General features: G+C 43.2%; 2 protein-coding genes across 2 annotated transcripts; both read right to left on the minus strand.

The window, feature by feature from the left end:
* Positions 1-949: 949 nt before the first annotated feature.
* pptc7a (protein phosphatase targeting COQ7 a) lies at positions 950-9,244 on the minus strand. Its single transcript, XM_041937828.1, has 6 exons — positions 8,674-9,244; positions 6,506-6,685; positions 4,292-4,490; positions 2,124-2,247; positions 1,895-2,024; positions 950-1,758 (listed from the first exon to the last, which is right to left on the minus strand). Exons 1-6 carry the CDS (start codon positions 8,873-8,875, stop codon positions 1,700-1,702), a joined length of 894 nt encoding a protein of 297 aa, XP_041793762.1. The 5' UTR covers positions 8,876-9,244; the 3' UTR covers positions 950-1,699.
* A 563-nt stretch (positions 9,245-9,807) lies between these two features.
* ppp1cc (protein phosphatase 1, catalytic subunit, gamma isozyme) lies at positions 9,808-13,957 on the minus strand. Its single transcript, XM_041936288.1, has 7 exons — positions 13,572-13,957; positions 13,012-13,143; positions 12,590-12,820; positions 12,374-12,478; positions 11,893-12,116; positions 11,201-11,335; positions 9,808-10,467 (listed from the first exon to the last, which is right to left on the minus strand). The coding sequence occupies exons 1-7, from the start codon at positions 13,624-13,626 to the stop codon at positions 10,378-10,380; spliced, it is 972 nt and encodes a 323-aa protein (XP_041792222.1). The 5' UTR covers positions 13,627-13,957; the 3' UTR covers positions 9,808-10,377.
* Between the last annotated feature and the right edge of the window lie 235 nt (positions 13,958-14,192).

Below are 14,192 nucleotides of genomic sequence, written 5' to 3' on the forward strand. Positions count from 1 at the left end.
TAGTTTTAAGACAGCAGGGCATGATGGGAAAGCTGTTTTGACTCTTATGGCTACCTAACAGTTTCAGGCTTTGTGCTCATTACCTGGCACATAGTCAGGGGTTTAAGGAATTATGGACGTCTGCCAGTATCAACAAAACCTGATACAAGGCACATCATCATTACATTACACAAAATACGGATTTTAAAGAGAACATTTTTAAGTAAGGGTTAAAGTTGCGGTAAATGCAGAGTGCAAATCTGTAGCGTTGTAATGGAAACATAATGACCAATTTTCACATGAAGCCTGCAGTGACCTGACTAATGCATGTGCCATTGGAGCTCTACAGCAGGAGGGAGCAAGAGAAGAAAAGGAAACGCTGATTGAGAACAACAGTTTCTAAAGCTACTCTGATGATGTGGTCAGTTCGAAGAATTCAACAATCCCACTGAAAGAAGTTACAAAAATACATTTGGTCACCTGACCAACTCCCACTGTGTTCAGCTTTTTCAGATATGCTTTTTAAGCTTTGTGCGTTTAAGGCTGCGAGACCAATTCAGCCCAGTGGATATGGAGAAGTCTGTAGCCTTTACACCCATTTCACAGACATTACAATTGCAATAGACACACTGAGAAGCATGAGTGCATTCATGTCTCCCTCTCCCACACACACACACACACACACACACACACACCCCCACCCACCCACACACATGCACACGCAGACACACAGACATATTACATGTAATCACAATCAAGACTTCAGCAGCAGCTGTGAGATTAAAGGGAGGGCATCAGTTTGACACAATATAAACTATGGAGAGGCTTTTGAGCTATTAAAACGGTCACCCCGACAGCCATGAAGTAACAAAATGTGTGCAAGACTTGAATTGCACTGGTATGGAAAAGGCAGCTGCCACTCTTCATTAAATCTTATTGGATCACCCTGCCAAGAAACTAACCACAGATGTATAAGTGCCACGTACACCCTTTTTTTTTTTTTTCAAACATTTAAGAAAACACCCCATAACAGCACACCGGTCACATCCTACGATCAAACATATGCTCCCTGCACCCACATACAAGGTTTCCAGGCCCTTTGACGAAGGTTTTCTGACCACCACTGTCTCATTAGGGACATCCGCTTGCACAAGGCAGCCCATTTATTGAGCCCTAATGCTGCCATTTCCTGTGCAGTTCCCTTCTTGACACTACTGATGGACTGCAGCTTTCCCTTCCAGCAGCCCAGCGTGGGGCCGCTTTAACAGTCTAACACCTACTGTCTGTCTACATCTGCCTCGATCTCTGAATCTCAACTTCCTCCCTGCCCAAACCACCCATCAGAGAAAGACGACTTATCCTTGTCAGACAGGATCCTCGTCTCCAACGTGCCCAATGACTGCTTATCCCGGCCAATGGGATTATCCAGTGAGCACTGGAACACTGCAAAGATGCCAACGCTGCAGCCTTGCCAAGAGGATGTTTCAGGCCTCTAGTCCTCTTTATTCCACCCCTCTCTGATGTACACCATTACAGACAAGTGGGCATGTAGGAGTTTTTCAGGGGGGGGGTTGATGGTCAGCTGGGGGGCTGAGGCAGAGTAGAGCCGACGCATGCGGGGGAAGCATCTGACATCAGTCCTTCATCCTGGCCAGCAGGAGTCAAAGCAGTCCATCACCTGCACAGGCAGATGCCCCCCTGTCACAGCTGCACACAGACACTAGTCGGTGTATTCTGCCACTATTGACAGCAGCACTGTGATGTCATCTGGCTTTCCTCCTGGACAGACAGGAACAGTGTCCCATTACAACAATGTCGAGCAAAAATGTTGTTTTTTTTTAAATGTCTCAACCTTGAAAACACTGAATCATCAGCTTCACTGTCTGTTTGGTTCAAGTAGAACTGAGACACTTACCTCTAACATTCAGTCCGTTGTCACAGGCAAACTGTGCGAAAGGCGACATGTAGTTGGGGTCATACGCCAGGACGTGGGCCTGCTCTGCGATGCTCCGGGCAGTCTGCTGGATGCTCTCATAGTTTGTGTTCTTAGGGGCAAAAACCAAGAAGACATGAAGTTAGTATTACAAACATATTTACGAATACACTTCCACCAGCAAACCTGTTTGGGCCTCAGTGTCACTTACCTTGAGTTTCTTCAGCTCTTGCAGGATCATGTAGTCCGGCATGTTGTCGAACAGCCCATCGGTGGCAGTGAGGATGATATCACCCAGCTGGACGTCGAAGGAGGAACTGTCTGCTGCGTCAGGGCTGCAGGGACACACACACTGAAGTCAGGCAGAGCACATGCAATGATTCTGGACATTTTAGTGAGTTAAAACTTGTTTAGTCTCATGATGAAAACTTTATACAATGCAAACTAAGACTAGCATCAGCAAGGTTGTGACCGCATTAATTCATCCTGTTTAAGCTTTTTCTCTCTGTCTTTTACACCCACGTACAGGAAATCTGCCCTGTCTGAGCTGATGGATTAATCCAAACCTCTAACCCAGCTTCTCCTCCACTCGAGGAACACTCACTGATTACAGCACAACACCAGTGTAAAAATGTCCTGACAAAGCTATGAAAGCTAGACTCCCAGTTGCTACTGATATTTCACCTGACTACAGAAACTTAATCACAGTGCAGGATGAGGATAAATTCAAGGAATCACCACATGGGGGTTTTGGAAAGGACACTCGGGTCCAATAAAAAGGTGCTACCATTATGACGATGGGTGCTACAAATACATGTAAGCAGGAACCAAGTTAGTCTGCCAGTGTCAAGTTCACTTCTTAGAAGATGCCCTTACCCTGCAGCACACCCCCTAGCCAGTCATAAACGTTATTCATTACAAACTGTCTGGACTGCATCACGACACTGAGCCAAAGCTCCCAGGAACAGCCTGTGCTGTGATTTTAACGTTGCTGAAGCGGCAGTCCACGTGCCACTTTTCCATGGAGAAATGATATTGCAGAATGTATTATGGGCAGCCACGGTCAGATATGGAAGTGTGAACTTCTCCATTGTATGCACTGGGGAAACAGCTGTCAATGAAATGAATAAGCTGCTGTGGCAGATTCATCATCCACTGTTTAATGCGTCCATGAGTCAAAGACATTTCTCAAATGCCGCGGAGGACAAAACACTTTAGATAATTATACAGTGATAGCTCTTTGTCTTATCTTCAATTGTAATTATGAAGTTAATCCTCAAAATATATGGGCTTATGGCTATGAAGCCGTGTTATGAGAGCACAATGTTTCCCTCATGTCTGATCACCATGCTGGAGGACAACTAATGAAAGCAATGAAAACAATTAACTTTACTTGTGGCAAACAAATACATTCATAATAGAGAGGGCTAAGTAGCCCACATAAAATTAAAATACATATTCAGCTGCATGTTGAAAGCATATCCCTCCCTTACCACATTTAATGTTTCAAAGAATCTTTTTTCTTTTCCTCTGCAGTCATAGGAATGTCGTACGTGTACGTCAGTTTTGACCCTTGCACTCTTTTCTATTGGCTGCTATGTTAGTGATCTAGGATTGGAAACTTAATCTGCTGTTGCACTCAGTGTAAATCACTCTGAAAATCCTTCAACTAAATGACTAAAATGCACAAATTACAGACAAAGTGTCATTTCAAGCACCACATTAAATCCACAACTACTGAAAGGGATGATGGGTTGTTTGAGACTGAATTCAGGTCATTTATAAGAAATGAAAAATGAATCACTCTCATCCTGCATCACTGGTGACATGCAGTTCAGGTTCAGCCGTGGTTCATCTTCCCTCTGTTTTTCCGAAACGCTTTTAAGAGGCTCACAATAATCTGCCCGGTTGAAGACTGAACGAGTGAAAAGGTGGCTGAGCCTGCTGGTGCAGGATTGGCTGCGGACTCTTCCGTTTGCCCATCAGCCCACACAGACTTTGACCCGGGTAAGAGGGAAAGCTTGGCAAATATCCAACGCCTGCCCTGCACTCAGCTGCCGTCTACTGTGCTGCTGCTTGGCACACCGCGGCAACGAGACAGGGCAGCACGTGGCCCCTGACACACTGTTACACTGCAGCAGCTCAGCACAGTACAGTCGCCGCATTCACAAAACACCGCTGCGTGCGAGGGACACAAGCACGACAAAATGTTCTGCAGTGCAGTCTGCTATGTCTGCAATTGACCTGTATTGTCATCAAGATGTGCACGGCTTTATCCCATCTGCTGTACAGGACACATGTATGATCTCCTCTCCGTTCCATCGACTGCACAGTACAAATACCCCTGCAGCAGGTGCATGAGCCAGTTGGTCGTCTCACCTGTCACTGAGGACAGCCCCTTCGGCCCCTGGGGGAGCGATGGACAGCTGGAAGGGCGTGTTGAAGTAGTGCTGCTGCTCGTCTGAGCGGTGGACCACCTCCCCTCCCCGGACCACCAGAAAGCCTGAGTCTCCCAGGTTGGCTGTGTGCAGCCGGTGACTCTGCCGGTCCAAAACCACAATGCAGGCCGTGCTGCTACCTGCAGACATACACAGACACGCACATACATTTCTTTTTCCATTTCAGTGCAAATGCTGTGCGAAGGTTTGCACTATCCTAAAAATAAGATGGTCTGGATCATCAGGTGAATGCAACAACTACAGCACAGGTCGTTCATGACTAAACTAAAAAGTACTGTGAGAAGTGAATTCCTTAGGCACATTTTGTGTTGTTTTAAAATTAGAATGTGTTAAGCAATATTCTCATGTACTCGCTGCAGGCTAAGATCAAGACAAGTTGCCATAACGTGGAACAGCAAATACGATTTCAGGAACAGGCCATGGTGAGTAAACAAAACATTGTCTTGCTGGAAACAATAGTGCAACAATAATCATTTCACAAAGGTGGATCAGTAAATAAAAAAAAAAGAACTCCATGAGTGTGAAAACATTTCAGTGATAGTCCTTTTTCACAGCAGACATTTTGACTCGTAGGAAAAGCACAGGTGTTACTAATAACATTAGCAATGGCTGCATTCTATCCAGGTGTCCCAGTAAGCCATGACAGTGTTAACAGTGAGCCAGCATACACAACACTAGGACCCTGAAGCTACATGGAATCCAGCCATCATTAATTTAATTACCCGGTGCTTTTCTGACTGTCACAGCCTGTAAAAAAAGGCCAAATGAAGGCACATCTTGAAATCTGTCATTTAGGTTCTCTATTAGTTAATTTAAACACAAGATACTTGTGCTCAATATACAAATTTAATTGTTTCATGCCTGGATGAAAACAAAGCTTTAAACACTCTAAAAACAGCCTTTTCCTCCTGACTTTCTGCAGCTACACAGTCAAACAAACCATATACAGAGGCACCTATCTGAGGTGTGTTTGGGAGGCTGATTCATGCGGTGAGTCTGAATACACAAACTTGACGTACAACAATCAACGTATCAGTTTTACACATTTTTGGAGTTCCACCATCTGGGAGATGGTGAGGAGGGAACATGAGCTGGTGGAGCAGGCGGACAGCGTGCAGCCACACCCTGCTGGTGATTCATCTGGAACACCAAAATATGCTCTCTGGGATCAACCTTCAGAACCCCTCATACACTGTGACTCACTCCCTTTCTTCTCTGTTTTCTCTCCAGCAGCACAATTACACATACTGCCGGCCTCAAGAACATTCTGTCTGCCATTAAGGAGCAGCACAATGCAGTGTTGTTTCCCCCACTGCACATGTGATAAAGGGTGGAAAAGTACTGACACTCGCACCGAACAAGATCTGTTCCTAAAACATTTGTCTGCTGATGTTACACGTTTGTGCATGCTTTGTTGTCGGGAAGCGGCGCGAAGGAGGAAAGGGACTCTGGAAGTGAACTGCATGGGGCAGGTCGGGACTTGGGACATTCCCAGGACTTCTTAATGGGATCTGGCTGTTCTCTGACTCATGATGCAAGCATCTCCATCCAGCCACTACTAAACTGAACAGACAAACAACCTAACCTTATATCGTGTGCTCAGATCCAAACCACATGGAAAACATACCACTTCATTGGCAGCACAGTGTGCCTCTACACAGCACAGGTTACTACACTCTCATGTAGAGAGCGTGGCACGGATCTTAATCTGTTTAGTGAGCTTTTAAACAAGATGAGAGGCACTGAGTAGGAAAACTAGAAGTACCAGAGCCTATAGACCTACAATAACATGGTTAATACAAATGGTTCAGAAAAGATAGAGAACCTGAAAGTCTTGTAGTCACTTAACTACTTGTGATCATCAAATCAACTGTGAGAAACGAATGGGGTGATAACCGTGAGAAAGCAGCAACAGACATCCAGACATCTGTGTTAAGGTATCACTGATGGTGAGCACGACCTGAACATAATGTTGCTTTTCCATTCCCAATTCATTGATTATGAACAGGAATATTTATTCACATAACGACAAACATATTCTATAATGCACTGATGGGATCCTGTTTTCTTTAACGTGTCTCTAGAACAAGTGGAGGTGGCCATGAGATCCTGTGTTTCCAGTGGCTTTACTCACCCAGGAGTGGCACTTTGTTCTGCAGCAGCTCATAGTAGCTGGTTGTGAGGACCCCCACCGGGTTGCTGGGGACAAAGCGTCCTTCCTTCACCAGTCTCTCACATGTCTTCATCAGTGTACCTGAAAACTGCGATGGGTCCACTCCATAGTCCCGCCAGCCACCTACTCCATCTGCTACACCTAAAAACAGAGGTAATCATGTAATGATTAATAATCCCCCCTTAATTATAGTTCAACCACACCCTCTTCCTTCACTAATTAAAACATGTGTATTCTGTATTGTGCATAAGCTGCTTTTTAAACCCCAAAATAAAGCTCAGAAAATAATGTTTTTTGACATTCCTCAGACTTGTTCAACAAGTCTGAGGATCTTGCAGGAAACCAGAACAGTGCAATGCAGCTGCACAATAAGGAAAAACAAAGGCCACTTTCACCAACATGCAAAAAGGACATCCAGTACAGAAAAAAGACAGTGTTCAATAAATCAAGGAAATGCCACAGAATGCATAAAACAGCCTCCATCTGTAAATCCATCTTAGACCTGTCACTGTTTCAGCTATTCCTGATAAGCACATCTATCCCTTCATCTAATGAAGTTAAGAGTTCTTTCCAATAATTAAACAAAGCTAGATGCTATTTTATAACCACTGTCGTTCAGTGCAATTTAGGCTAACTGATAATATATTTTGGCTCTTGGCTTCAAAACAAAAAATATTTGATTCCCCAAATGCATAAAAATCTCCTCATTGCATACCTTTATTAGGCCTTTTATCTTTCTATAGAAACATGGTATGCTTTGTGGAACAAGAGCCCTTGTTCCCGTAGGAGCATTTGGTCAAGGTCTAAGATTTCCCTAGAAAGGAAACTTTAGTCTTGTTACTCCCAGGACTGACCATACAAGGATGTCCCTCTGCGTCTCTTCAGCCACTGCCAGAACAGAGAAACATGCCTGCGCAGAGCAGACACACAACTTTGCAACTAATCAAACCTTCCAAATATAACATGACTTGGTGAAATGATGTCTTAATTTCTATGTTTCCTTGTGTGTCTTGATTGACTCAGTGTGCATCGGCACACAGATATTCACTAGAGGTGCACAGTCCTGCAGAGGTGTTAATTACATATTTATATAGGATTCAAGGTTTCTTTGCAGAATAGTCTTTTTATCACCCCTCATAAGAACAGATTTTACAGCCTGCATTGTTTTTGTTTACTTAAGACATTGATGGTGTGTGGAATGAATCCTTCACACAATATGAACCCAGGGGAAGGTCAGGTTCAAGCCTACCTAGTAAAGCAGAAGATGCAGCAGGTTGTTGCAATCAATACTGAACAAAAAACAAATACTGAAGTGCAATGATATGATGTTAGCGGTGGATAAGCCCATCTGGCAGCACTCACTTATCACTGAGTGTGCACTTCCATGAGCCTTCTGAACTGTATAACAATGAGACAAGTGGGGGGGTTGAGGGTAAAGTAGATGCGACAGACGAACGGTGGGAAGAGGCACCGCTCGGGCTCAAATCTACATCTTTATGTGCCCATTGAAGTTTAGTTCATCTTATATTCCAGCATTAGGCTCATTTTACAAAACCTAGGCTTACTGGGTTGTTTCCAGGTACAAGTGATACCTGTGATAGATGTGGCTAGTCACCAGCAGATTATACCATATGTATATTCTGTTACAGTGGACACCACATCCCAGACAAACGGTTCCATGCATTCTGACATTGGGACAGGTGTTGGCATGGCAGCCTATTATTTCATATGTAAATAGTCTTAACTCTCTGGACCCCAGCTGATTGTCAATGCATCCATTCCTTGAAGTTTTATTTAATTCTCTCTGTGTGTTGTATTTAGTATTTTAAATGTGTGCATTTTTTTCTCTGTCTCTTTAGGTGAATTTGTGATGGGTGCGGGTTTGGAGGAAGATGTTGTTTTATTTCAGTTTTAACACATCAAAACGGAGAAAAACTATTTTGGAGCACAAATCTGAATTTAGTACAGAGATTTGTATAACACCTGTTTCCCACAAAGAAAATACATAGCATCTCAAGCTTCAGATAAAGTGGGTAACCTGTGACTTCCCATTGGCGCCATAGCCAGTGTTATACAGGGAGACGCGTGGCTTGGTTAATGTTTCTACAGCAAACAAAGCAGACACTCACCCAAAACATCAGCGGATCTATGTCGGGCGATGAAGCACGCGTCGTCCCCATAGCACATCCCCTTCTTCAGGATACCTTTGCGGAAATCCTTGCCGAAGCCGCAGCTCGCTGTCACCAGGCTGTAGTCGCGGCTGTCTGTCTGAGAAAGTCCGCCGATGACAGCTCTGGCAACCAGTCTACCGTACGACAGCACGGACAACATCACCTACACACCAGCTCCCACTAAACAAACCGGCCAAGCTAGCAGCCCTGCTAGCTTAGCGTCGATGCGAACACACAGTGCTGACTTGCTAACTTGCTAACGAGGCTGGAGGTGTGCGGCTGAGCGAGCCAGACACTGCTGCCGACAACAACAGCCGCCACGCACGCATACACAACGCCTACCCCTGATATGTAGTCACAGCCTCGGGGAGCTTTATTCCTGTGCCGTGAAAACTAAACGAAATTCACAGAAAACTGTCGCCTCTTCCGCCCCAAAAGGCTCGTAAGTGCTGCTTCTCCGCGGCCATGGTGTCAACTCTGCCTTTCAGACGCTACATAACACAAGATGTGAGCGCACTGCCCCGTGGCCTCGCGGACTCTGCTCTGCTAGCAAGGTCTTGTGACTGCTCTGACGTCAGCCATCATTACGCAACCTACGTCTCCTAATAAGGAAATATCACTTTCAGTCAGCCTTATCTAGAAGTTATAAAAAATATACGTAGAGAAGTTGTATGGGTACGTAAATGTTTTCATGGGCACTAAAAATGGCTATTTGAAACGTAAGAATTAACACATAACACTTGAGAATACACAAATACCGATGTAAGGGAAAATAATCAGTGGAAACAGCCAATTTCTAAAAAAAAAAAAGCAAAAAGAAAACGTAAACATGAAGATGAAATTTGTTGTGGAAGCAATTTTTAGATACAATATTTCGCACCTCTTTCCTCCGTTTCCTTGTCCTGGACTTTGCACTATATTCTGTCTCCCTCTTGTGGGTGTTGACTGATGGGAATCTCTTTGTGTACGTTACTCTGGGCCAACAACAAGCATAACCATTTAAAATTTTGCACGTCAGTTTGCATTGTGATTGCTTAAAACAGATTATTTTTTTTTTTTTAGGAACAAATGACATTCAGATACCAATTTCCCCCTAAAATACACTCAAAGTTTATTAGAAAGATTTAGACATAACAAGAGTGCTTTATTCATTTCATTTAGCACAAGACTTGTTTAAAAATGTGATGATGCAGTGTAAAGTCAATATCCTATGACACTGACAGTAAATAAATTGTAAATAAAGTTTTACAGAAGTAAACAGGTGTTTGTGACATTTCCCCATTGGTTTTATAGCCATTAATACCCATTATCGACAGTGAGAAAAAGATGACAAATGAATAAGACATTAAAGAAACTGGAAAAATTGTGCACAGCTTCAAACAAGGCATTCCTGTGCATAAGTAGCCGTATTGTTACATTTTTCCTGATTGAACAGTCATATGTGGCAAAGACTAGCTGCAAAATGAGTGCAAAACACCTGAGGTTTTCATGGTGACATATCAATTTACCCCTGTGGACAAAACAACAAAATATTTTGCTTTCATCGTGTCGGAGTGAATATCTTTTCAGTATTGGCAGCATGAAGGAAAACCAATCCTTCAAATGCAGAAGACGAAAGCAGAATAGAGGAGTGAGACTTTGGACAGTTGTCCCCCCCACGACTCATTTCTTGGCTTGCTTGGTGACCATGTTGCGAGGTGGAGTCACGGGACGGCTGCCGTTGGGCTTCTTCTTCTCAGCTGGTTTCAAAATCTACAAAAGGAATATTGAGAGTTGGTAATGCTGAATGAGATGTCACACTACAGCCTTCCTCAACAAATGCTGACCCAGCACAATTTCAGATTCTAAGAACATTTTGGGACATTTGTGATGGCAGTTTTTCATTTTTTCTACTTTCTCGACTCATGAAAATCCATACATAATAGATGAAATAGATAAAAGATCAAACTGATCATGAAAATAACTGGAGCCAAAGTACCAATAGCAGTGAATGGAACTGAAGAGCCAAAGGGTGTTTTTTTTTTTTTATGAATATTGCCTGCAGTCACAGATTTACTTGCATTTTGTCTCCTAATTCTGCGCCTGCATATCAGTTCTTTTCTGAACAACTGGCCTTATTTCCACAAAAAAATATTTTTTTCTTTTAGATTAAGCAATTACACATTAAGGACTAGGTATTACTACATTGTTAGTGCCTTGTAAGATACTAGTGTACCTTGTAGTGAACTTTATTATTTATAATAAGCCCATTGGAGCAAAACAGCTTTTATTATTTACCATAACATAATGTTACAAGCAGTAATTATCTAAAATGTTTTGTTAATGTGAAATGAAACAAATAGTAGTTGAAGTGCTAACTACAACCAAACTGTATGCAAGTTATTGTTGTTCAACTGAGCAGTATTTTACAGTTGCCCAGCATTTCTAATGAAAATGAAATTCATATTATCCTACAGCATTTAATGCACAAGTGAAGACACCCTACCTGAAAAGAGCACATGAGGGTCTCATCCACACTCATCATGGCACCAGCATTGTCAAACTCCCCACAATAGTTAGGTGCTGAGAACAAGGTGACAAGCTGCCTCTTTGCGAAAAATTCATAGCCATCCTCAACCACCTGCAAGTGAGATAATAATATTAGAGGAGGCTGGTTTACACACCCCTTGACGAACACTCCTTGGAAGCATTTACTGTATGATGTTGAACTTTAAGAGTGTCAGACATAGTCTAGCACAGTGGTTCCCAACCTCAGGGGTCACAAGATAATTAACACAATTGGAAAGCAGAAAACATATTACTGCCACAAAAAATCAAGTGAATTGTTTCCAGACTTTCCTCTGGTAATTCTGTTTTTCCTGTGACTCACAGGATAATTTTACCTCTGCAATTCTCAATTTTTGTTTTCTTCTCAAATAAAACAAGAAAGAAATTCTTAAGTTGAACTGGTCACAAACCAGTAGCCATTTACAACCAATGATCAGGGGTAACAAGTAGACATTGCTGTATTTTGAGGGGTCACAAGCCAGAAAGGCTGGAAAACACTTTTCAGTGCACAGTATGTGATATCCAGCACTCCTTGTAGCCAGTGCATCTGCATGTCCAGTGACCTGCCAACATACAAGCTCATCACATGGCCACATTTCTGTTTACAATGACAGAGGTTATTGTGATTACCTGATGGGCACGACAGATCAGATCCAAGTCATGTTTGTGCAGGAACTTGGCCACCACCTCTGAGCCAAAGGTAAACGATACACCCCTGTCGTTCTCCCCCCATCCCAAAACATCCTTGTCTGGATCAGACCAAAGCAAATCGCACAGCAGACCCTGGTCGGGCACGTCAGTGGGACGCATGATGCGTCTGATCTGCTCCATGGACTGAAGGTCAGGTGACAGTCCTAAATGGAACAGCAGAAAAAGAACAAATAAACACTGATACTGAGGTCAATACCAGTCACCCATGGGTGAGACTGACGTCAGTTGACAAATTGCAAAGACAGCATTACTCAAGGCCGAATAAGAGTAGCTGATGACAAAGGAAGACTACTTTGGACATTCTACATAAAACTACAGCCACCATAGTGATGCGTGAAATTAAGGGAAAAGTGTAAAGCACACCATCCATTTTACTTTACATTCAAAAACAAAAACCCACCTCCATGGCAGCAAAAGATCTTCTCATCGACAATGGCGGCAATAGGGAGGCAGTTAAAACAATCTGTGAAGGTTTTCCAGAGTTTGATGTTGTACCTTCTTTTACCTGAAAAGTTCAGAAAAAAACCTCAGTTCAGCACTATTTCATAGTAATAAAAATTAAAACCAGAAATGAAGTTGGAAATAATTTCACTAGCCACGGTGGTACAGTACTCACACTCGTCATAGAAACCATATATTCTGTTGATCGAAGCACACTCGTGGTTTCCCCTCAGCAGGAAGAAGTTCTCTGGATATTTGATTTTGTAGGCCAGCAGGAGACAAATGGTTTCCAGAGACTGCTTCCCCCTGTCCACATAGTCACCCAGAAACAGGTAGTTGCTTTCTGGAGGAAAGCCCCCATACTCAAACAGCCTCAGTAGGTCATAGTATTGCCCGTGAATGTCACCTGCAAGAAAAAGTAAATCAGTGTACCTAAAGCACCAAACTGAATTACATATACTTGTGTTTTGAGCCTAAATTTGTTGTTGTGACAGTTGAAATTTTTCAGATACGCTTCCAGAGAGGCTTCTCATAAGTTATATATATATATATATTGTATTTCTGATAGACTCACATATGCATACAAATCTTACTAACCACAAATCTTGAGTGGGGCCTCCAGCTCCAGAAGAATGGGCTGACTGAGAAATATCTCCCTGGACTTGAGGCATAATCCACGAATCTCATTCTCCTGCAGCTGCACATTCTTGCCAGGCTTTGCCCCTCTGACTGCAAACAGAAAACAGACAAAAAAGTCAGCAAGGACAATAGTTGAACACTGCTCGAAGTCAGCTGGCGATGCCTAGTACCGTATCTCTATGCTGTGGCTGCGGGGGACAAGAGGTGGACATGTATATCGCGCCGGAATGCGCAGTGTTAGTGTGAGAAACACGGTGTGTATTGGACCAAGTACATGTCGTTCCGTGCCCTTCAGGTAACTAATATTCACAACCCAGACACAAATTCGGTGAAAACTGGCGATAACCCTAAAAGAAAAAGCAACATTGGCTAATGTGCGTCAATATCAGTGGTTATTTTACAAGATGTTGATAAACATAACGTTACGCGAAAGCTAGCCGGCTACGCAGCGTTACTGTTAGCGTCTGTCAAAACATTTAAACAATAAGTGTTTCCTTAGGTAAGCAGCATTCCCTTACCTTCTAAAAGACGGTGGATGATACTGTCTATGTTGAGCTTGTCAACATCAGCCATTGCAACGTTGGCGTTAATGAAATCGATTCAGTCAAATCTAGGTCTTAGCGTTAACACACTAGTGAAAGCTAGCCCGCTAGCTATCCTGGCATTAGCTACCTAGCGTTAGCTTTGGTGATTTTCCAGATGAGGGTAAAGATGTTGGTGTGACCCTGCTTCGGTTCAGCTGCTCGTTGACACTTTTGATAACCTAATAAACTACGCAGACATCGCAGTTTAAACAAAATTCTACATCCAATGTTGGCTTTTGCTACGAAACAGGGACAACAAAAAAATAAACGTCAGCCGCACTAGCTGCTCGCTAGCGATGGTGTCCCGTCTCTGTTTTTCTCTGCCGCACCTTGTCCAGCTAGCCAGCTGCTTCGAGGAGGCTGCTGTTAGCTGCTCTGCTGCTGCCCCCTGCTGTACTGGATGGAGAAGTGGTCTTTTTAAAGCGGACATCGTACGGGAGCGTAAAATTACAAGACAAATAGCAACACATCATCTTGATATTATGCATCAGACTTCAGAGACCACTGTCAAGACAGAAATTCTCCCCCATACATGATAAATCACTGGACTTTTGT

The sequence above is a fragment of the Chelmon rostratus genome, chromosome 5 (assembly GCF_017976325.1).
Source record: "Chelmon rostratus isolate fCheRos1 chromosome 5, fCheRos1.pri, whole genome shotgun sequence".
Lineage (NCBI taxonomy): Eukaryota > Metazoa > Chordata > Actinopteri > Chaetodontiformes > Chaetodontidae > Chelmon > Chelmon rostratus.

Bases quoted from the DNA above. Each gene is read 5' to 3' on its own strand.
- ppp1cc (XM_041936288.1), bottom strand. From the start codon at position 13,626: ATGGCTGATGTTGACAAGCTCAACATAGACAGTATCATCCACCGTCTT. The intron at 11,336-11,892 runs GTAATCACAATA...TCTCACTTGCAG, and splicing joins TGATCTGTCGTGCCCATCAG to GTGGTTGAGGATGGCTATGA. The intron at 10,468-11,200 runs GTAGGGTGTCTT...TTCCTTTTGTAG, and splicing joins CCCTCATGTGCTCTTTTCAG to ATTTTGAAACCAGCTGAGAA.
- pptc7a (XM_041937828.1), bottom strand. From the start codon at position 8,875: ATGTTGTCCGTGCTGTCGTACGGTAGACTGGTTGCCAGAGCTGTCATC. The intron at 6,686-8,673 runs GTGAGTGTCTGC...CTCTGTTTTTAG, and splicing joins TAGATCCGCTGATGTTTTGG to GTGTAGCAGATGGAGTAGGT. The intron at 2,025-2,123 runs GTAAGTGACACT...TTTGCCCCTAAG, and splicing joins AAGAGCTGAAGAAACTCAAG to AACACAAACTATGAGAGCAT.